Source organism: Anarrhichthys ocellatus, unplaced genomic scaffold (assembly GCF_004355925.1).
Source record: "Anarrhichthys ocellatus isolate YVR2014 unplaced genomic scaffold, GSC_Weel_1.0 scaffold83, whole genome shotgun sequence".
In the NCBI taxonomy this organism is placed as follows: domain Eukaryota; kingdom Metazoa; phylum Chordata; class Actinopteri; order Perciformes; family Anarhichadidae; genus Anarrhichthys; species Anarrhichthys ocellatus.
The window spans coordinates 838,072-859,888 of record NW_022280113.1 but is presented as its reverse complement, the minus strand read 5'-3'; the positions used below and the strand labels follow the sequence as shown (position 1 = coordinate 859,888).

General features: G+C 42.8%; 1 protein-coding gene across 4 annotated transcripts; it reads left to right on the top strand.

Annotated features, from left to right (window-relative positions):
* Nucleotides 1-171: 171 nt before the first annotated feature.
* Nucleotides 172-21,674, top strand: pik3r6 (phosphoinositide-3-kinase regulatory subunit 6). 4 transcript variants are annotated; one of them, XM_031874636.1, is made up of 21 exons: nt 172-240; nt 8,807-8,891; nt 9,019-9,123; nt 9,724-9,815; nt 10,080-10,148; nt 10,319-10,451; nt 10,975-11,044; nt 11,160-11,358; nt 12,962-13,109; nt 13,636-13,722; nt 14,019-14,262; nt 14,639-14,944; nt 16,597-16,696; nt 17,276-17,398; nt 18,244-18,351; nt 18,522-18,624; nt 18,740-18,801; nt 19,426-19,516; nt 19,663-19,724; nt 19,855-19,961; nt 20,258-21,674. In XM_031874636.1, the coding sequence occupies exons 2-21, from the start codon at nt 8,834-8,836 to the stop codon at nt 20,412-20,414; spliced, it is 2,424 nt and encodes an 807-aa protein (XP_031730496.1). In that variant the 5' UTR covers nt 172-240; nt 8,807-8,833; the 3' UTR covers nt 20,415-21,674. The 4 variants fall into 4 exon arrangements, with proteins under 4 accessions (XP_031730496.1, XP_031730499.1, XP_031730497.1 ...); XM_031874639.1 differs by lacking the exon at nt 172-240 and adding an exon at nt 4,325-5,976; XM_031874637.1 differs by lacking the exon at nt 172-240 and adding an exon at nt 7,368-7,419.
* The last annotated feature ends 143 nt before the right edge of the window (nt 21,675-21,817 follow it).

Here is a 21,817-nt window from a genome sequence, read left to right as displayed (position 1 = left end):
CATTTAAAGAGATTCCTATCTGTCCATCTGTCTATCTGTCCATCTGTCTATCGCTGTAAATAATAGTTTACATGGACACGTGCTCTGATTGGTTACCAAAGCGTAGTTGAGACGCGATGGGCGTGGCCTGAAGACGAGCCACAACGTCACGTTGACAGACGCTTTGAGGTGAATGAATGTGTCACCGACCGAGGGATGAGACAGCTGGTACATGGAGCTGTTTACACAACTTAGCAGCAGGTAAGTTTTCCAAAAGGCTGACATATTTGATGTTTTAGTAATTGCAGACTTATTGACATTTTCATTTATTTGTGTGTCTACGTTGGCAACTCACGAAACAACTAAGGTAAAGTTAGAAAGATATTGACAGATTCGGACTTCCCGGTTCAATAAATCATTAACGAAACGTTGCTGAAATACAAACGATACCTCCCTGTAACCGTAGTGAGGTAGACAACAAGCTACAACCGTAATTGAATTAAAACGGGCCGTCTTACGGACTCCTCCGAGCGTGACAATCTGCATTGGTCTCAATGAGCGGCCGGCTGCGCGACCAGTGCGCAGGGACCGTCTACAAAGTGCAATGCGGAAAATACCTACTACAACAATATTCAATAGCTTCACTGTCATGCAATGTAGTGTAACCAAAATCACTTCATATATCAATGAGCTCCTTCCTGTAGTACTACAACTGTTATTTTAGTTTCACCAGACTTGTAGATGGTTATTTATAAATCAGCTCATGGCTGCCTCATGACCAAGTGTTGAGTGCATACTGTATATGGACATACTTTTCAGTAGACCAACATTTCTGTATTAAAAATCCTTTTTTTAATTGGTCTTATGTAATATTCTAATTTTGTGAGATACTGAATTTGGGGTTTTCATTAGCTGGACGCCATAATCATCAAAATGAAAAGAAATAAAGGCATGAAATATATCACCCTGTGTGTAATGAATCTATATAATATATGGGTTTCACTTTTTGAATTGAATTACTGAAATAAATTAACTTTTCGATGATATTCTAATTCATTGAGATGCACCTGTATGTTAAATAGAAACGTGCACTAAAGAGAATATTATGCTGCAGTTTTTAGACACTAAAAAACATCCATGTCAGAGGCACAAAACATAAAAGCATGCAGAGTATGTGAAATACATAAATCAGTCAGACACAGCTAAACAACAATAAAAGACAAGCATGCAGGTAGATGAGGGTCGACCGGCAATTTCAAGACAGACAGACGAGGGAAAGTTCAACACGGACAGAGAAGCAGCTACATTCTAGTGCTGACAGAGTTGGGTACTAACTAACCATTTCTTTAATTGAGCTTTAAATTAACTGTATGTTTGTAGTTCTCTAATGGTTACTGGTTTGACCAAATCACTGATAATTTAATGTCACTTGGAATCGTCACCAGAAAGAGAATTTGACAGCACCTGTCAAAAGTGATTTTGGTCACACTACACTATAACAGTAAAGTTATTGAATATTATTTCCAATAAAAATGCACTAAAATTAATCAAAGTCATATTTTTTCAAAATAACAGTTGTAGTACAACAAAGATGAGCCCATTGATATATGAAGTGATTTTGGTCATGCTACACTTATCAACAGTAAAGCTATTGATTATTATTTTCAATAAATATTCACTAAAATTAATCTAAATCATATTTTTTCAAAATAACACTTGTAGTACAACAAGGAGGAGGCCATTGATGTGTGAAGTGATTTTGGTTACACTACATTGCATGACAGTGAAGCTATTGAATATTGTTGTAGTAGGTATTTTCCGCATTGCACTTTGTAGACGGTCCCTGCGCACTGGTCGCGCAGCCGGCCGCTCATTGAGACCAATGCAGATTGTCCAGCTCGGAGGAGTCCGTAAGACGGCCCGTTTTAATTCAATTAAGGTTGTAGCTTGTTGTCTACCTCACTACGGTTACATGGAGGTATCGTTTGTGTTTTAGCAACGTTTCGTTAACGATTTATTGAACCGGGAAGTCCGAATCTGTCAATATCTGTCATAACTTTACCTAAGTCGCTTACTGTAGCGCGCAGATAAGGAGCGGCAGTGTGGTTAACTGCAGCACCTGACTGTCTGATGAAGTTGACCATAGATCACAGCTGTAGGCTGCGGCACATGTCAGCACTCTCTTCTTTTTTTTGAATGGGCTCTTTCACTTGTAAGTCAGGCTATAAAAAAACCCGTCCTCATGGGTTATGTACTGAGGGACTTCGGTTTATTTTTTCCACCTCCTGGGATAATAACAGGGCTTTAAAAACAATGCCTGATCTGATTGAAGCCCTGGCTCTCTGTTGTGTCTGCTGGGAGTCTAACAGCACAGTTGCATTTCTTACAGCTTCCTTGTTTTAGATCCGAGCTTCCTGGTAGGCCTACCTCTTTGGGCGTAAGGGAATGCAAGCTGGCTCCAGTCTTTGTCTGTGTCCACTATAATCACTTTGAAAGTGGTATTTTTGTTCCTAAAATGAGCCAGCAATTGTTTAATTGAACCCATCATATGGGAACATTGCTATCCTTAACAATAAGGCACATATCAAATCTTTAGTCGTTATATAAATGTCAAATGTTGACAACATAAAGGTGTTGGAGCTATTCACCGCCACACAATGCCGAATTAAAAAATAATCTCTCTCCAAACAAATCAGACCGGTGATGTCAACGATTGGGTGAGGCATTCCAGTAAGACATGAGAAAACAGTGACATAGTGGTTTGAAATATTTAGGCCATTGACTGAATGCTGGTAATCCAGTCTTGAACCTGATGCTCGAGGGAATAACTCAAAAGATATTGGGACATTAAGTATCACTGTAAAACCAACAATCATTTCTCATAATTATACCACGCATGATGAGCAAAGTGGTTACAGTCCACATGAGTCTAGATCTGATCTCCGTCGTGACGGTAACCTTATTATCAGTGCGATCACCGTGCCAAAATATGAACGCAAACATCAACAGTGACATAATGCAGCGATAACAACATGTGTATAGCTGTTCAGGTGAGACGATGACTGGAACAGCAGAACCAGGATTGCTATTTGAACGTCAACACAAAAACTGATTACCACTAACTCACTAAGTCATTAATCATAGGCCGAACCCAACACCCTTTTAGTTATAAGTATAAGTCTATAGGCTAACAATAATGAGCACATTAAATATATTAAGCTTCACACAACACAAAACTAAGCTTTTTTTCCCCTCGTAGTTTATCCTCTTGTAAATATAGCCTGGGAACATCATTTACCAGTTAAAGTTGTTTTTCAAAAGGTTTTATACTGTAACCGCTTAAGTTCAATGTAGAAAGTTGGCTGCATGCAAGGACTGGAAAGAACCACCACTAATGTACCCATCACTGCCATCTCTTCAGTCTTCGTCTTTTAACAGGATGAAGCTGCTGCCAATTAAAGAAACATTTGCTACTTTTAGGCAGAAGTCGCCTTGGAGTGCTGAGCCCTCGTCAGCCCACACTCCTGCTCCGTATTCCCGGGAAAAGTTATTACAAAACACCCTAAACTCCACATACTGCAGCTCCCGAAATGCAGACAGCCGCAGACTCTCTTCAACATGAGACGCTGCCCTCGCGCTTGTCGCGTGGGGGTTATGAAAACAAAGGGCAAACACTTCTTGGCAGTCGTGTACCTGCGAGGCTCCCTGGAAAGCAGTCTCCATCGTGGGTAAGGCTGTTTCATGCCAAGTGTGTGAGCGCGCGGATCTATTTCTGCTGCTGATCATGTCTATGTGACGCACTTGGTACATCCTGTGCTTGTAGCAGTTGGATCGCTTTCCACTCAGTGACCTCCTGTGAACGCTTAGCGCTATGCTACCGCGTTGCCTCATTATGCCCACTGTGGCTGAATAAGGTCTGCTGCGTCGTGAGACTGGTGATTCACAGGAATCCTCACATTTGTCTATGTGCTTTTGACTTTTTCTGAGGCCGCAGCTGTATCTAGGCTAACAGGGCTGTCTTTGTTCGGAGCTGATTTTATCCGCGATAAGAACGGATTTAGAAGTATTTCATGTGTGAAGAATGAATCTATTCACTGTTCCCAAACACTGATGGACATGTATGTAAGTAAGGGGTCATGCACTGGCTATACTGTAAGTGCAAAGATCAAAGAAAGTATCGACATGTTTTTAAATTGACTGCTAAAGTTTTTGGAGGCTGCAGAAGAAAACCTGCTGGTATTTTGTTAAGTATTGTGTAAGTCAGTGGGAGTTGCATGTGCACTAAATCCACATGCATATTGTATGTGTGATCACACAGGTTGTGTTTCACTGCAACGTATCCTCAGGTCAGTTCGTATGATATCTAATGTAAAGTTCCTCCCCATCTTGCGTGCGTTTTCCTACGAAAGCCAGCAACACGTGTCATTAGTTACATGCGTATGATCGTTTGAGAATATACTTCTGTTTTCACAGGAAACAACCCAATTAGGTGTGATTACCAATAAATAGGTAATTAATGATTAATTATGGTAAATGCCAAAACTACTTGGTTAGGTTTAGAAAAACCTGCCTGTCCTGTTTGCATAGTGCACTTGTGTTTCACCGTAGTATTTGTTCAAAACTCCTTAACTGACACGTGTTACCTAATCCAACCTAAACGCCACATCCTCTGACCCCCTGACCCCTAATGGACCAATAAACCCAGTTATCGCCATCACAGACCCCATAGACCCCACAGAAGGATCACTCACACACACACACACACACACACACACGCCTTCTCGGGAAACCCCTTTGTATCTACCTCTTCCTATCTGCCTTCCTCTTGCCTGATGGATTTAGCACACTATACTCCCCGCAGCATACACCATCGACGTGTCCATGCACGCCTCTGGTTGTTGGAAGTCATATTTACACCAACTCCTCCAATTGGCACATTTCCTTTAGTTTTTTTAACGACATATCCACCTGTTTGTTGCAGATTTTGCAGCAGTATTTTATACAATTTATGCAGGCCCTGACAAGAAAAAACAAATCTTTGGTCAGTCAGGGCCATGCAGTTTTACAGACACACACACACTTGCACACGCCTCACACACATTCGCCGGTCGAAGTGGACTTCCTCATATTGTTCAGCATGTTGATGCAGGAAATCGCGTTGATTGATATCCCCCCCGTAGCTCACACTGGATTAGACGTTCGGGGTGTCGTTGCAACTTTTGAATGTGTGTGTTTCTGCCCCCTTTGGTCTCAGTCAACTAAGACTTCTTTGCTCGATCAGAAATCTTTTTTTTAATGCTTTTTCATGACTGTTTTTTACTTATTAGTGGCACAAATGTAAACTCTTAGCTTTTCTTGAAATGCTACTCGGGTACTTCTTTCTATCCACATTTGCACAGTGTCATATTTGTTATCTCCTTGCGAAGGGGGAAAAACAGGGAGGAATTTCATGGTGACACACACACTTTGCAACATGCATTTCCTTATGAGAAAATTCAAGTGCTGTGACTCTGTACTTTTTTTCAAGTTTTGCTTGCCAGCTGTACAGGGAACAAACTCTGCAGGTGCTTTCCTCGCTCTTCCAATTTCTCCAGGTCTATATGCAAGAGAGGATGAGACACATAGAGGATGCTATCGTAGGTTGGGGATTTCCAATCAAGCAGACTAACACACACACGCACACACTCTGCTGCACCGCTTCTCTCTTGCTTTACGTACGAACGCACTTCCACAAGTCGCTGTCAGGTCCTTCCTGTTTTGTTTTTTCTCTGAGATTTCTGCAGCGCGCCTGAACGGAAACGAGCGCTCCTGTTTTCGGGGGCCGCATTGTTTGAGAGACTCCGGCTGACCACCGCGATGCACTGTGACGGCTGCCCCGCACAGGGAAGGCAGATATGTATCACTGGCGAAACTCAGATCAGGAACCTAATTCACATCAACCGTATAGTCAACAGTCATAGGGGAAGTTTGCTTCACTGGCATGTGGCCTTAGCATCTGTAAGCATTTTCAACTTCTCGTCTATTTATAAGCACTTTTCCTGGGTATTTGACAGGATTTAATGGTACTAATGGCAAAGGAAACAATGTGTGCTAGTCAAGTAATGGATGTTGTAGTCCATACTTGACCACTCGTGGTATGTTCAAATGATGGAAGAGGATGTTGCTGCTGCAAAGTCCAGAGTCTGGGTCCAAAAAGTTAGGAAAGATCAAAGGATGGACTCTGATTGGTGACGTTTGGAATGTTAATTGATACGGTGCAACAGCATTTGTACGAATAGTCATTTTATATGTTATCCGTGCTTTGTGTTTGTACAGTGAATCGCATTGCTCTCACCTCAGTGTCCACATACACAGTGTGTTTAACTTGGCTTCGTTTGTTAAAACTCAAATTCCCTCTCGACTCCCTGGTGATGTTTGTTTGAGCAATTGTGTATTTAAGAAGGTTCTTTGTGTAAGAAATGCACAGAAATAGCTGGTGGACTTTGACCAAAATGTCAAACTAAATTAAGTCCTGTATTTGAAAGTTTCATTTACAGTAATATTAGCAACGATGACATGCAATCGAAGAGCTGTGATGGTTATTTTGTGTTTTTAGAGGCTTGCTGTCCTTCAGACGTTGTCCTGCAGACTGTGGTTTTTTCTAAGTTAGTTATTTGTAAAGGTTGTGAATGATGTGGTGCATCTATTTTTAAGCTTTTCTAAACTCTGCTTTCCCCGGTGACTCTGGCTCACTCTCTTTCTGCAGCTCTCTCTCTCTCTCAGTCTGTCCGTCTAAATATAGAGTGTTGTATGCCCACTCATTCTGACAGAGAGGAAATGCTGTGGGTGTGTGAGCTCCTACACTGCATTAATAGTTCCCATCAGAAAGGTAGAAACAGAGTGTAAATTTGCACATCTGTGTGGGCGAGAGTCCACATGCGTGCACTTCGGAGGCCTTTTGCATGCACCTGTATGTGAATGCATGGTGGAGGGGTGAAAGACAGAGAGACAAGAGAGTGAATACACCAGAGGCAACCGGAAACTTGTGGTCAAACAGCCAGCGTTCGGCTGCCTGTTTGACAGGCTGTTTGTTTTTGAAAGCACAGCTTTTCTTAAGGGGGATCGAGGTTAATCCGTCACACAAAATCCTTTCTTTGTACACATGCAGCCTGTGGAATGACCTCCAGCGCCGTGTGTGTGTGTGTGTGTGTGTGTGTGTGTGTGTGTCGACACGGAAGAGAGCAACATGTTGTGAGTCAGAAGTTTAAATTCAAATGCATTTAGCCGACGAAACAGGACTCAAACAGGTTATGACTCTTTGACACCTGCAAACAGCCCCCCCCCCCCTCCTCCTCACTTGCCTGTCACTCTCTCTCTTTCTCTTTCTCTGTGTGTGTGTCACACTTGTTAGATTCAGTACAGAGAGCGTTGCGTGTGGATGGAAAAGACCTGTGGGACAGAGTGAGTTTATCTGATATTATTTCTACACCTGCTATGATTTGACTGGTAAACTAACTAATACGTTCCATTAAGAGAGAGCATTATGGTTTGTGATGTTTAGTTTCTGTGAATGAGGCTTCTTATGATACATTTCTGCTGTATATTTATCACAAAGATCGTGAACATGAGCTCTCGTATCGAGATGATTTACGGTCAGTATGTTTGGAGCAGAGCAGTAGAGGTTTTTTTTAAGAATTTGCCCAAAGCATGAAAGTCATCTTCCACCAGTCTGCATTTACATGCTGCAGGAAATGCAGTCACTGTGGCAATTAGCGCTTAGTGTTTGTTGTGGTTTATTTCTGTTGGATATATTAATGTCATCATCGTTAATTTCATGATCTGAAAGGAATCATTGGGGTCATTTTTCTTTCTTGTTCAGATAAATATAAATGAAAAATGTCCCAATGAATTTAGTGCCGCGGATGGTTGAGAGGTGACTCACAAACCTGTGTGGGACCTGAGATAATGTGGCAAGGGGTTTGAAGTAGGTGGTTTATAGGAACACTTTCTGACAGTGTTGGGGAGGGTTAGCGTGGGACAACTGCACCTTGTGGTGTTGGTAGGTGTGTGTATATGTGTGTGTGGGTAAAGGTTCTCTTTACGAAAGTAAAGATATAGAGGAGTAATGTCTGCCTGCTTATTGAATGATATCGCTCTCCCTCTGTGTGATACGAGCTTCTCTGGGTTTTGTTGACATAGCCGGGCCGTACGTGAGTGCCTTTTGGTGCATGTTCTTGCATTTGAGCATGCCCCCACTAGCTAGCTCATGTGTGTGTGTGTGTGGAGGGGGCTCATCAACAGTTGCAGCTGATAAGGACAGGATTGTCCCGAAAGGGACCTCCTGTAACCTCCGGTTACCCCCTAAGGTAAAAAAACGGTGAGCTCTTTCAGCCTTGTTGCCGCCATTCGCACTGTTGGCGCTGTTAGCACCGTTAGCTGTTAGCCACCAGCGCAGCAGCCGACGCCACGTTGAGAGCCGTGTGGAGGCAATAGATATGCCCTGAATTGCATATCGAGCACCGTTAAACACTAAACTTTGGATTCAACCCTTCAGCAGTACCCACACTTGCATGAATGTTGACTGGAGGCAATATGGTTCTCACACTCAAATTCAAAAAGAGAAATGTGTAGAGATGATATTATTGTCACCCTGCCTGTGAACAGAGATAGTTTTAAATAGCTTCATTCAATGTATCAGCAAGCAGACAGAAAAACAAGAAAACAGTCATCACTTACCCACATTTACGGTCAGCCACCGCAAGTGAGGCAGGCTCTCCGACCGCTTAGTGTTTGACCTTGGACGCACATGACTGACACCTTCCTGTCTGTGTCTTCTCTCTGCTTAAAGATGAAACACCCACAATGCACGTGAGACATGACCAACAAGGCCCCCTGGGATAACGCAAGCAGTACGTGCAGCATGGAGCCTCCAGGTACGTACAACACACACACACTGTCCGCAACGGTGCACATTTGTGCAGACAAATGGATCTCCCTTTTGTATAAATACATCGATACATTTGCAGACTCAAACGCTCAACCTCTCATCTTTATTGTCAGCCGGCTGCTCCCCCACAGTTCCAGAGCCAGAACTCTACCGCAGCGTCATGGCTATCCTGCCCAGGGAAAGGGACAACCAGCAGCCCCAAGACTGTCTCAACAAAGGTAAAATAGATCTACTACAATCCTTTTAAAAAAAGTATCAAGATGTGAAGTATTCTTTCCTCGCAGCGCTGGTGTGGTTTTTATCCGTCTTTGCCGTTGGCTCTGCTCACATGTAATATTATGAGGTCTTACAAACAGCATCCTCTGAATGTATCACAGATCTTAACTTGATCTTTATGGTGGAGAGAGTTCCAAAATTGCCAACAGCAAAAATACTTCATCATGTGAATAATGCATTCACATTACGGTTTCAATACATCTGTGCGTGTGGTGTAGACGTCACAAAGCTCACTCGATTCTCTGCTGGAGACTCCATTTGTTAATTTGTTTTTCTGTATCCAAAGCAGTTCCTTCCCGTAAACCAATGGATATCTCCTGAAGCCAGCCTGCTAGTGTTAATCCCACTGTGCAACATTCAGCCGTGTCAGCAGTGTGACGGCTGTTCAGTTGCTAGTCATCAGACATATTTCAGATTAGTCATGGAGAGAGGTCTGACACATTTAGCAAGTCTGTGTTAGACCTGTGGAAATGTTGTATGGCTTGTGTATTTATCTGTGTGTGTGTGTGTGTGTGTGTGTGTGTGTGTGTGTGTGTGTGCAGGCATGCTGAGGTGGACGCTTCATAAGAAGGTTCAAAACAATCCTGTGAACGGCTTATCTCTGGTGTGGGTGCTGATAAAAGAGCTGGAAAAGGTACTTGATCTCAGCAGTGGCTATGTTGACACTTTGAGACTCCAAATAGTGCTTTCAACAGGGTTTATTTGTGCTGGCTTTTTCCAGAGGATTTAATATTTACTGATTGGAATTGACTTGACTGACCATGAACCTTATTCCTTCAATCGCTAATTATAATTTGAGTTAATCAACTAATTGTTTTATCTGTGAAATTTGAGCTAAAGCTGGTTATTCTTCTGTCGATGAGCTAATCGGCTGACCGAGTGTGTGTTTTCTCTGCAGGCTGAGAGGTGGGACTCTCGCAAATGCATCATCCCTCTGCTCCACACACTGATGTATGCCATCATTCAGGTACAGTATAGCTGCCACATTGTTGCATTGTTGAAAAAGTACAAAAAAAGTACTGTCAACCAGGAAGTGAATGCTTATTATTCGATTACCGTATAAAAGAAAAAGGAGTTTTCCTTTCCGGTATTAGTTGTAATGAGTAGGCGCGTGTTTTTTTTTTGTTGATATTCCAGACAGCCTACATTCCAGATGAGCTGTACAAGCGTGTTTACGACTTTTGTAAGAGACTCCTGACCTATCCCCATCCCTACTGCACTGTGGGCTTCAGCTACACGAGACAGATCAAAACTGAACGCTCCATTCCAGGTATTATCCAACTCTCAGCTCGACGTTTCAGTCTAAATTTTAAAACGGGAGGCGACTGGTTCACTTGTAGAACTTCCTGCTCGAGGAGCTCATCTCACCTATATAGCCTGTAGTTGTTTTGACACTTTAAATATGCTGTTCTCTTCAATCTGCATTCATAGCTATGTTGGTTATGTTCTGAAGAAAGGACACCTCGTGTTCCACATCAAAGATGACAGGGATATTTATTCACAGGCATTTTGTCACAACGTCATGATCGCACAAAGTCACTTCCAACAAAGACCAATCCCTCAGACGGGTCAATCAAAGCGTAAATGATCTATTACAGACCACACATGCTTTGTAATAAAGACTAGAATGACTTGTCGGACTGAGACTAGCTAGTTTTGACACGGGAGAAAGAAATGCCAGATAACGGTAACTGTGATGTTTAATGAACTGTTTATTCATCAAGCATGCATCAGTTTATCCATATGAGGATTTGCAACCACGCACCGCTGTTAAATTCCCGTTTGATCCACAGGTCTGATGTACCAGAGGATGGTGACAGCCGAGCAGAGACTAAAAAATGAGCACTATCCCTTTCAGGAGAGGTGAGTCATGAATGAAGAAAAGAAGCCTTGGAGAATTGTAGATTTGCCAAGGCTTGTTCTATTCCCTCATACTGCTGCATGTGTCGCCAAACCCCCGTTGTGTAAATCCCTGCAGGGTCTTCATCCTGGCTGACCCACAAGTCTTCTCTGCCTCTTTGGAGCAAGTGCTGTCGGGTGATATTGGGACGTCCTCTTCAGCTGCAGAAGGATCTCCGAGTCCTTTCGATCACATGTGCATCGTGGTCCAACACTCCATACAGGCTGCTTTAGGAGCGGAGCAGTGCAACGGGCCCAGACTGGCTCGAGCCCTGAAGGTTAGTGGAACCCACCACAAAGCTGTTGGGTTGTCCTCACTCACTGCCTTCTCCTTTCACTTCACGGTATCACTCCAATACCGCTTTGTCTATTTACTTTTTTTGAGTCTTGTTATGTTCAGTTTACCGCAAGTTTGCCTCGCCTGTTTGGCTCTCTAATAACCCTGACCTCATACTGATGCATGGTGTGTAGAGTCAATTTGAATGTTTTCCGCATGCTTTCCATTTTCTCCTATCTAGTCGGAGCCTGGCTCAGAATTCCTCCGTGTTTGATTGTTTAATTATTAACTTAATCCTCCTCATCAAATGAAGTCACACTGTAGACTCTAATGAATGTGCTGAATGAAAAAGATTCAGTTCGCCGAATTGGTATTGATGTTGAAATATGGCTGGGGATTGAGTTTCCTGAAACATATAATGTGTGTAACAGTTAGGTCTGTCCCCAACACCATTTTTGTGGCTTTGAAGCTTCAATGGGTAGTATTGGCTAACTTCATCAATCTCTTTCACACACATTGCACGCATATGCACGCTCACGCACACACAGAGAAAAAGAGAGAGAGGGGAAGAGAACCTCCTACTCAGTCAGTAAGTGAAACCGATATACGGCTGCTAGAAATAGTTTTTTTCTCCACAACAACTCAAGCTGTGAAACATTCTTATTACTGTCCAATGAGAGATAAGAAAAGCCCCGGACTTCAAGGCTTTTTTCTATTTATTGAAACGAAAACAGATACAAAATGTGCAACAATCACATCAAAATCAATGACAGCGATAGCCCATAGAAACACATTTGCTCTTTTGCAGGCCTATAAACAAATGAATTGATAAATAAACTGTAGCATATGCCAACATAAAATAAAAGACCTGGCTTTGTTGAGCCTGTCTGTCGATCAATCTCTCCACTTTTACAGCACACACACACACACACACACACACACACACACAGCCTTAACAACAATGCCGCTCTACAGTTAGAAAGTAATGGTATGCTAATCTGAAGGCCCAAATGTGTAAAGCGGGACGTGTCATGACATGTTGCTTCTCTTCTCTTTAGTCTCCAGTTAATCTCCAGTCTGTGAAAGATTGTAATTGAGTCTGCGCTGTTGTATCACAACTTCTCTTTATAGCTTCAGCAATTTTTTTTCCATGTGAATGCACAATTTGTATATGCTGACTGTTGCCATTCAGGACGGAGTGAATTACCTTTGTGGTCACTTCTGTACAGTTTAAGCGATAACAAGTTCCAGAATGACTCTCGAGTTGAGAGTATCGTCAGCAGAATATAGTGGGGCTACATTTTTGGTGATGGCAGTAAATTTTTTCAGTTTTTTCTCCCGGATTTAAAATAGTTTGAGAGTCCGTGCCTCATATGTACGTGTTGTATAAAACATCCTGAATGAAGGTCTGTTGGTGGAAGTGTCTCCTGGCACCGATCCTAAAGTAACACCTCAGCAGGACGCACATGAGGGCAGAAACACACACACACGAACGAGCAACAAACAAACCCCTCACCTCTGTGCTATTAATACGGACTCTGTGTGTGTTTGTCTTCCTGTGAGCATGTGAGTTCACCCGCGTGTGTTTGTGTGTTCCGGGACAGGACATGGGTCAAGATGTCGAGTCGCACTTTCAGGAAGTGTTGGCGGCTCTGGAGCAGAGCGCGGAGGAGGGCGGCAGAGGGGAGGGGGGAGCGCTGAGGAGCCGTCTTCAGCGGCTGTACAGCGTGATCGTCACGGATGCGGACTCGGGTAAGGAGGAAACGCAGCAAAGCTGTGCAGGGCAGAGCTTCTCGGAGGCACAGCTGCTCTGTCTGAGGCACAACACAACTTATTGGTGTGGCCAAACATCAACGAAGGATAAGAAACCACACGAACCGCCGTCACTTTTGGTTATAAAAAAGCACACATTGTAAGTGACATGTTTTCTGTGTCCCAGAGGGCTTGTCACACCGGCTGTTCCTGAGATCAAACGTGTGACCATGTGACCTCTCTATTTAGCGGCTTCCTCCATGGCCAAATCAGTCGAGTCAGTTGTTTGTAGATTATTTTTAATATTCCGGATATCTATTTCCGGGAAATCCACTCTTATCATGTCAGCGACCCATCCGATGAACCTGCTCCCCCTTCATCCCAGCTGGGAGGTGGAGGGATGCACAGCAGTGTTCACAGACAGGACGTTATGGGGGTTGGGGAGGTGTTTTGTTTTGAGTGTCATTGTGACAGTTTTGGTCTCTTCCTATCTCTCTTCCTCCACTCTCGTGTGTGTGTATTGCAGAGCCATTGTCCGGTGGACGACTGTGCGACTGCCCTCCTCCGAACCCAGATATGAGCTTCCACATGTGGACGGAGGATCTGGATATCTGTGAGTGAATCTGGAACCGTGGGGGGTTTAGAGGAAGTTGTTACTACCAGTCAGCTGAACCAAATTAGGCTGAAACTGGAATTATCTCCTGAAAACCGAACTGGATAAAGAGAACCAGAAGTAAAAGAAAAAATAGTCTGAGTTGTAGATTGTTGGGAGCCTCCTCGGGAGCCTTAGGGCAGACCTGCGGCAGTTATTGAAGGGACTTATTCCGTGCTGTGGTTTATGCCGTCTTGCGCCACGTGAGTGCAGACCTCTGAATTACACGTAACTGATGAATGTTGATATGTCGACAGGGCGAGTGCTGGCCAAGTGGTTTCGATCCAGCTCCATGTCGGAGCAGTTCTCCCTCAGCCAGGAGCTGGAGGACGTTGAGCTGGGTGAGTCGCCCGGCGACCTGATGCCGCCCGACATGACTCGCTTCTCCGTCATGTCCAACGACAGCGGCATCGAAAGAGACCTGCCCCCTGGCGCCGATCCCCCCCCATCACCATCTCTGGACTCTGCCGGCATGAGTGCAACATGGGAACAATGCAAAAGGTAAATCAAGTACCTAGTTTACATTAAGATAGATCATGCCCACTGCCAGTTTCGTGTATTTAACTTAATTTGCAGTCCCTGTAGAAACAGTCCCTGTAGGAAATGTTTCCAAAGCTTACCTTGGGTTTTTAGTGTTTCAGAGCCATTGTTTTCCAGGTAAATCATCTTGAAGACATTTAAAACTAAGTTGTAATCTTCACCAAGATCATTTAGTCACTTGATTTCTTGTGCAAAGATTTAAGAGTCTTTTGCTGAACTTGAGAACGTCCGAGACGCTCATCATGGGATCCCCTGTGCGTTGTCAAAGCCTCACGTTCATTTTGAAATGATTAGGACTTTGACTATAGCAGTAAAAAAAAAAACTCCGTTTTCCCAGCGAGCAAGAGTCGGGGAGGCTGTCACGGCGTGGAGGCATCAAGATGAAACCATCGGTGAAGGACGGCATGGTGCTGATGCAGGACACCCTGGAGGAACACGCAAGCCTCGGCGGAGGAGGAGGAGGAGGAGGAGGAGGAAGTGGAGGGAGGGGAGGAAGAAGAGGGGCGACTCTGCAGAGGCGGGCAGGAAGCTACGCGATGCAGAACCCCTTCTCCAAGCAGCAGAGACACTTTACTGCCAGGATAGTCGCCATGGGAGACGACAGGGTAATGGGTCGCCTGGCCAAGGCCTACTACCTCTTCAGGTGAGAGACTCATCATATCACAAGAGGACGAAGCTTCTTTCAAAGCAGCTGGATGTGTGACTGTGCTGATACAATATATATATATATATATATTTAAGTTTTATATAACTTTTTTACACTGTACTGTAGTCCTGTAGCAAGGCTGGCGAGTTTTCAGCTTTTGTTTGCCGAAACTGAAAATGTGGTTTCCATTATTATTCCCCTGATATTGTCAGTACATATCAAACTATGCAGTGATGCGTCAGCTCGATAATGAAAATGTGACATGAATACATGTCATGTGTGTGTTTTAACGTGCTCCGCAGTATCGTTTTCCGTCCAGCTCCACGATGCCGGGATGCTTCGCTTCCCAAGGCTTCACAAATTTCCTTTTTATCTTTCGTTCAGGTTCATCTGGTTCTTTCTTCAGTGGAATCAATTTCCACGTTCGTTTATGATGTTGATTAGTCACATGACTTCAGTTGCTCCGCCCTTGTCTCCAAAAAACAGATGCCTGTGTGCATGCGAGTAAACGCACCAAACTGTAGACTGTAACAGCAATATTTAAATATCACTAATTCAACAATATCTCTTTTGGGGCGCACGTTTGGTTGTTTGCTGTCCCTTGTAGTGGAAAAAAAATATCTTTTTAACCTCCCAGTGAGAAATAATCACGATGGAAACTTCTTAAAATATAAAAACATATTTAATGAACAGACACTTCAATAATAATTCAGCTGAATGGATAGAGCTCTTTCCCCACGGATGGTTCGGTGGTCTAACAACAATGAAGAGACAAAACAGAGTATATACGTGTATGCGCGTTATCTTGTCTCCTCTCCCTTCACCCTCCCCCTTGCAGATGTTGACGGCCGCTGCAGCCACCAAGGCCAGGTTCCCAGCCTTTTCGTGGGAAGAGGGTTCGGGTGGTATCTGCAGGTTTAAGCGATACAAGTTATAACTAAAAGAACCATATGATAAATTTCCACAACATCCCTATTTTTATGTGTCAAAAGTGGTTGTCACTGATGGCAATCCAAGACTAAGAAGTGGTGCAAATTTTTCAAAATGGTTGCGATGGCCACCTGGCATCCCTTGCTGTCGAGCCCTGAAGGAACAGTACAATAATGGAAACTTTATTCTAACAAAATACTCTGGGTATTTGTCTCATCTCTGGGTATCTCTGTCTCATCTGAAATAGATGACGGAGATTTTGGAGCAACGCGCATAACAATGAGAAAAAAAATATTTCCCTTAAACTGTTGTAAACAAGACGGTTGAAAAAAAAAAATAAAAATACCCCTCTTTGGTGCAAGAAAAGTATATACTGTATCTGAGAAAATGTTTTTAAATGTTAAATACATGTTGATTATAGATACATATTTGGTTTTGATAGGACACCTGTGTATGTAATAATGATGCCTGACTGTAAATGTATGGTGGAAATAATTTGGCCTGTTGACATCTAATCCTAAATTACTCTAATTACCTCATTGAAGCACTAACAATACAATGGGATCTGAACTGGAGGACTAATAAATCACTACTCTACAGTCAGCTTTGGGAAGCTGAACCGTACTTCTTCTATTGCAAACTTCAAAACCGCTTTGCCGCTCAGTGACGCGTGAACACATTTTAGTGCTTCTCACAAATTCTTTGCTTGTCTTTTGCAGGAAAAGGGAAGCGCGGAGGCTTTTTCTTACAATGAAAGTAAACCTCCAGTTTTACTACATCCCTGTTTGCGGGGTAACGACTCCCGTCTCCTCTATCAAGGTAAGGCCACTTCCTCTTGTCCAACACACCATCGGTCTGTTGTTGCGTGAGAGTCAGCACACCTCTGGAGATAGCAGAAGATCAGTTTTTCAAAAGGCCTAATTACACTGTAACTGTGTGTTTATTTAAAGTAAACATATAGTGAAGTGGAAAATACTCAGTAATGAAGTGACGAGATTCCAAAACATTGAATTTACATTGGCTTGGCTGCCTCTTTCAGTGTAACTTGTAATTAGTTTATAATTATTATTTTTTTGTTTTTAAAACAATCGGTGTTTAGTTGTCATTTTTGTAATTCAGTCATTGAGATTACTTTAAAATGAATGTAAGCTGTTGTGTCTTTTCTCCACCAAGAACCTCCATTTAAATAGACCTTGAGCCCCAACTGCTCTTTTGAGGCGAGAGAATTTTTTCCCATGCAAAAATTTGACCCTCACAAATTTAGCGAAGAAGAACTAGAAGAAGTGAAAACATGCAGCAGCTAGAGTAGGAAAACCTCCAGGCTCATCGCGTTCCCTCACTGCTGTTAATTTGATGCATTTTTGATTATATTCTACTTTCATGTATGTTCTTTTCTAGGAAAACCTCCATCGATCCAAGGAAAACCCCTGCACTCTTGGTTCCTACTTGAGCATGGTGGATCCGTGGTACAACTCTAACATCAAGAGTTTAGGCTGCATGATCCCCAAACTGGCAAAGATGGTACAATACCCTACAGTGATAATTGTAATAATATATAAATGGTATAAGAATGAAGAGATTCATTGCTTGAGATGACTTCTCGTTATGATAATAATGGAAAAGCTTGTTTTGTTCTAGTGTTGTGTGCTCTCAGGCTTAATCCTTCCTATGTTATACTCAACTACATTAAATGGGATTTGTAAAATGCGATATATTCGCTCAGGTTTGTCTATGTTGCAGCTCCTGAATTAAAGTTTCTCTCTTTCACCGAACTAAAACAGGTTGAATTGTCTTGTTAAGCCATTGTCAAAACACACGCCATTGAAACTCAGGCAGAAATGAAATATAGCTCACCAAAACCCTCTCGGTTAGTCTTCCCACTGTTCCATCAACAACGATAATTCACAGAGTAGGATGTGAAAATGTGCTGGCTGAACTCGTCTTGGCAGGCAAAATAAAATAAAATAAATTAGCTAAACAACAACCAGCAATGTACTCAGCCAATCATCAACAAATTTTTACATTCACCCAACTCTAAAAAAATGTTTTCCTCGAATTCCTGTATCCGCCCCTCTTTCCCAGAACTTTTCAAGTTACTGAAAAAAATGGAAAATTCTGCATTTTTGAATGGTTGAGGTGTGTTAAAGTCATGCGGTACATCAATGATGAACTAAAGTTCAATTTTAAGTCACTTTTTCTTACTTTATTGTTTCATTGAAATTACCAAGCGCTGCTGTTTTACCTGGCGAGCAGTTGACCTTTTTTGGTGACTCATTATATTCACTTGATGTGACCAAAATGAAGTTGTGGTTACAACATCATGCAGACAGGACGATTCATTTTTCGATGACTTTTGTCTTCTCCAGCAACAGATTAACCCAGGGACGTCAAAAGAGCCCTTTGTGTCTGATGTAATTTCCTACTACGTCCGGACCGGCCAGCAGCCGGTCTACTTCACCATCTACTTTGTTAAGGTAGTATATGATACATATTACGTGTAGTTTATTTGTGTGTGTGAGGGTTAAAAGCACAGTGTGCTCTCCAATCTGAAGCAGCGTCATACCAAAAGGTTTTAACACATAATGATTTCCATTTTTCAAATGTCTTTCATTTCTTTTGTAAAGAGTTGTTTGTTTTCTATTAGATCACGTTCACCAGCATGACAAGGGATCCCGTGGAAGATGTGTTTCTCACCCATCTAGAAATGGAGTTTCCTGAGTTCAGACAGATCTCAGCATCAATTAGAGGTGAATTGGGTATACATGAACACTATTTTCCCAATGCTGTCTTGATATTTGTACAAACCTGCCTCTCTACATCTGGACGCAACCAAGTTCAACAACATGCCGGTCTCTCAAACAGATAAACAGAAGAAGAGCTCGGGGGAGGCGTGCGGGGCGATGGTCTCATTGAATTACAGAAAGGTAAGTTGTGAGGTTTGTGAGTGAGTGTGCACCTGTGTGTCTGTCCACGGCTAGTCTCCCATTCTATTGCAACAAACTGCATAATGTTTTGGGGGGGGGCAGTCATGGCTGCGTGCGGAAAGACATTTTATGGTTGCGGTGACTCACACTTTCTCAAAACCTTTTATTGCCACTAACTGCCTCACTCCTCACTCACTGGACGACGAGACACAGTGGGGGAAAACCATAGACTATGTGTACTGTATGTGGGAAACTATTTGCCCACTTTCTATTGTTTTGGACAGTGTGTTTGGCTAACAGCTAACTGAACTACACACACGGCTGATTGCATCGCCTCAGCTCAGCTGCACGCCTGCACAGAGACATCTGCATGGAATAGAATGAGAGACGTGCGAGTGAAAAACACGTTTGATACACTTGCAGTCTAGACAATCTTAAACAACTGTTAGTTTTGTTCATTCAATCACAATATTCTGGTTTCCTTATTAGATTACTGGCACTGTAGCCACATGCCTCATCAATTACCGAAGCGATTGCTCACGAGTATTGTGTTGTGTAGCGTGTTGTTTGTTTGAATGCTAAAGGCTTGACACTCGCATGCTTTCTTTGTGTGTGTGTTACTAGGTGACATTAAGTGGCCGAGACGTTGACAAAGCAATGTCATTCAGGACGACAGGCGCTCAGATCACTCCTATTCCCTCCAATGAGGCAGAAGGTTCAGTATTATCTTTAACTGTAACACATTCAGTATTCAATACTTTTATTTATTTATATATATATATATGTATATGTATATGTATATATTTCATGACTTTGTTTTATTCTTATGCTTCCTATTTTTCCTCTGCCTTCGTCTCATAGATCTGAACTGTTTGACCATGACACTGAATGAACCTCCAGCAAAAAACAAAAACAACGTTGTGGTGAGTCTAGTGCTGGGCTCAAACATCTGCAGTGGATAATCCTCACATAGACGACTTATGTTAAAACGAGGCATAGAATGTAAATGATCAATTCAACAATAAATTCATCCTTTTATTTTGAAATTCCCAGGAGTCAAAGATTCGTTCCAGCAACATTAAGATTCGCACTTTGGAGAGTCGACATTTCACTGTTACACTGGACAGAGACTGTCGCAGGAGCTACAGAGATGTGCAGAGGTAAGAGAGTCCAGCCTTCATTCACTCACCACTGAGTAAAGGTCATATAGAGGTTTGGTGTGTCATAGGTTAGAAACATGATTATTGATAGCCGACATTGCTAACAAGGCACTAGCAGAACAAAGAGACCTCTTCTTCTCTTCTTCTTTTAAAGTGGAACTCTACAGTTTGTATAAGAAATTACTCCGTCAGGGTCTAGTTTGTTCCACCTTGATTTGCTCCCCCTTTTTCGGTGGACCCAGTTTCTGTGCACCCCTGAACTGATGTCTCCATTTTCAACGTGTTTTGTGTTGCAGCGTCGAGATCTCCCCGTGTCTTGATCCCGGATACTGCGTCCAGAAAACCATTAGGTCCAAATTCAAGTTGGGAGAGGTCAAAGAAGCGGGACTGAGCAAATACATGAACAAAGGCCTCCCTCTACCGATCAACACATTTGCCGGCATCATCACCTGACGTGGTGGAGTAAACCCCCGCAGATGAAACTTGAGAATTAACACCATCAGCGCTGTGCTTTGATCGCGGGAATGGCTGTAAGGCCAGTCTGACACATGAAGAGACGAAAGGAAAATCTGGTTTTCTCAAAGTCACCATGTGGCGAGGCAGATTTTAAGTGCTGATGGTAACAGTGACTCTACTTCATAGACACACTACCTTTTACTGCCTTCTTCACACACACACACACACACACACACACAATACACACGAAGGAATGCAGACCAGTCCGGTCTGTCAGCGACTAAAACGCTCCGATAGATGAAAGACTGTTACGATGACAGCTGACAGTTAACTGTTGCCTTCGTCTTTGCTGAATCCCTCAAAAATACACTTGCCATTCCCGCACCTGTTGCGTAATGCAAGCACGTCATGAAGTTGTTTGGAAACGCTCTGGAAAGCTTCAAGAACCACACTATGAAGTCAGAGCCACGTGACAGGAAACGCCGCAGAACAGAAGAAGCAGCTTTTGTGTGTTACTGTATCTGACGGACAGCCTGATGTGCATAAAGAATGTTAGTCTTGAGAGTCACCGTCTACTGGCCAGACGTGCAGGATTCTGTGTTCCATGCTTGATTATTATACAAGACAAAGAGCTAAACTTGCGCACATGCCAGTAATTATCTCAAATGCATCATCAGCCTTGAGGTGGGAGAATCACCTCTGACCTCCATCCACTCACTGCCGTTTTGTTCGATGATGCATAAATGTCCTCAACTGAATGTATTTGCACTCATTTTTTATTGTTATTTGTGAAGCTGAAGTGTGTAAAGCATGTAATATGACTACATGCGTTATTACGTCATTACGTAAATATGAAAAAGATAAAGATAATTGCTTTTGCCACAGAGTTATTAGATTAAATAGCCAAGAATGGCTAACAAGCTCATTTTTTATGCCCCCCCCCTCCCCGGGTAGGATCTCATGCAAAGGTCAACCGCCTCATGAACTGGATGTGATGTACTGCACAACATAAAATCGTGTTGGTGTGTGTGTGTGTGTGTGTGTGTGTGTGTGTGTGTGTGTGTGTGCTAGCCAGGCAGGGTAAAAATTATGAGTTTGAAATTCATGATACATTTTGCACATTATGCTTCATCTAATCATCCATATATATTGGACCCCATTAAAATCTAAATGTAATTGTGTAAATACATGGTTTTGTTTTGTAAAACAGTGTTGTGTTTTATAATAAATGTGGTACATCTCAGTACCTTTTGTTTGAATGAACAGCGACTTCTGAACTGATTGAAAAGAGGAAGTGGATCTGAATAGTTTTGACGAGCTGTGGAGCGAACTTTCCCACGCCGGCGGTGCGTCCAGCGGCCACCAGATGGTGCTATTGAGCTACTATCTACCCAGCTTGA

Excerpts from the sequence above, each read along its gene's own strand:
- pik3r6 (XM_031874636.1), top strand. The coding sequence starts at position 8,834 with ATGACCAACAAGGCCCCCTGGGATAACGCAAGCAGTACGTGCAGCATG. Across the intron at positions 9,816-10,079 it reads TGATAAAAGAGCTGGAAAAG|GCTGAGAGGTGGGACTCTCG; the intron begins GTACTTGATCTC and ends TTTTCTCTGCAG. Across the intron at positions 10,452-10,974 it reads AACTGAACGCTCCATTCCAG|GTCTGATGTACCAGAGGATG; the intron begins GTATTATCCAAC and ends TTTGATCCACAG.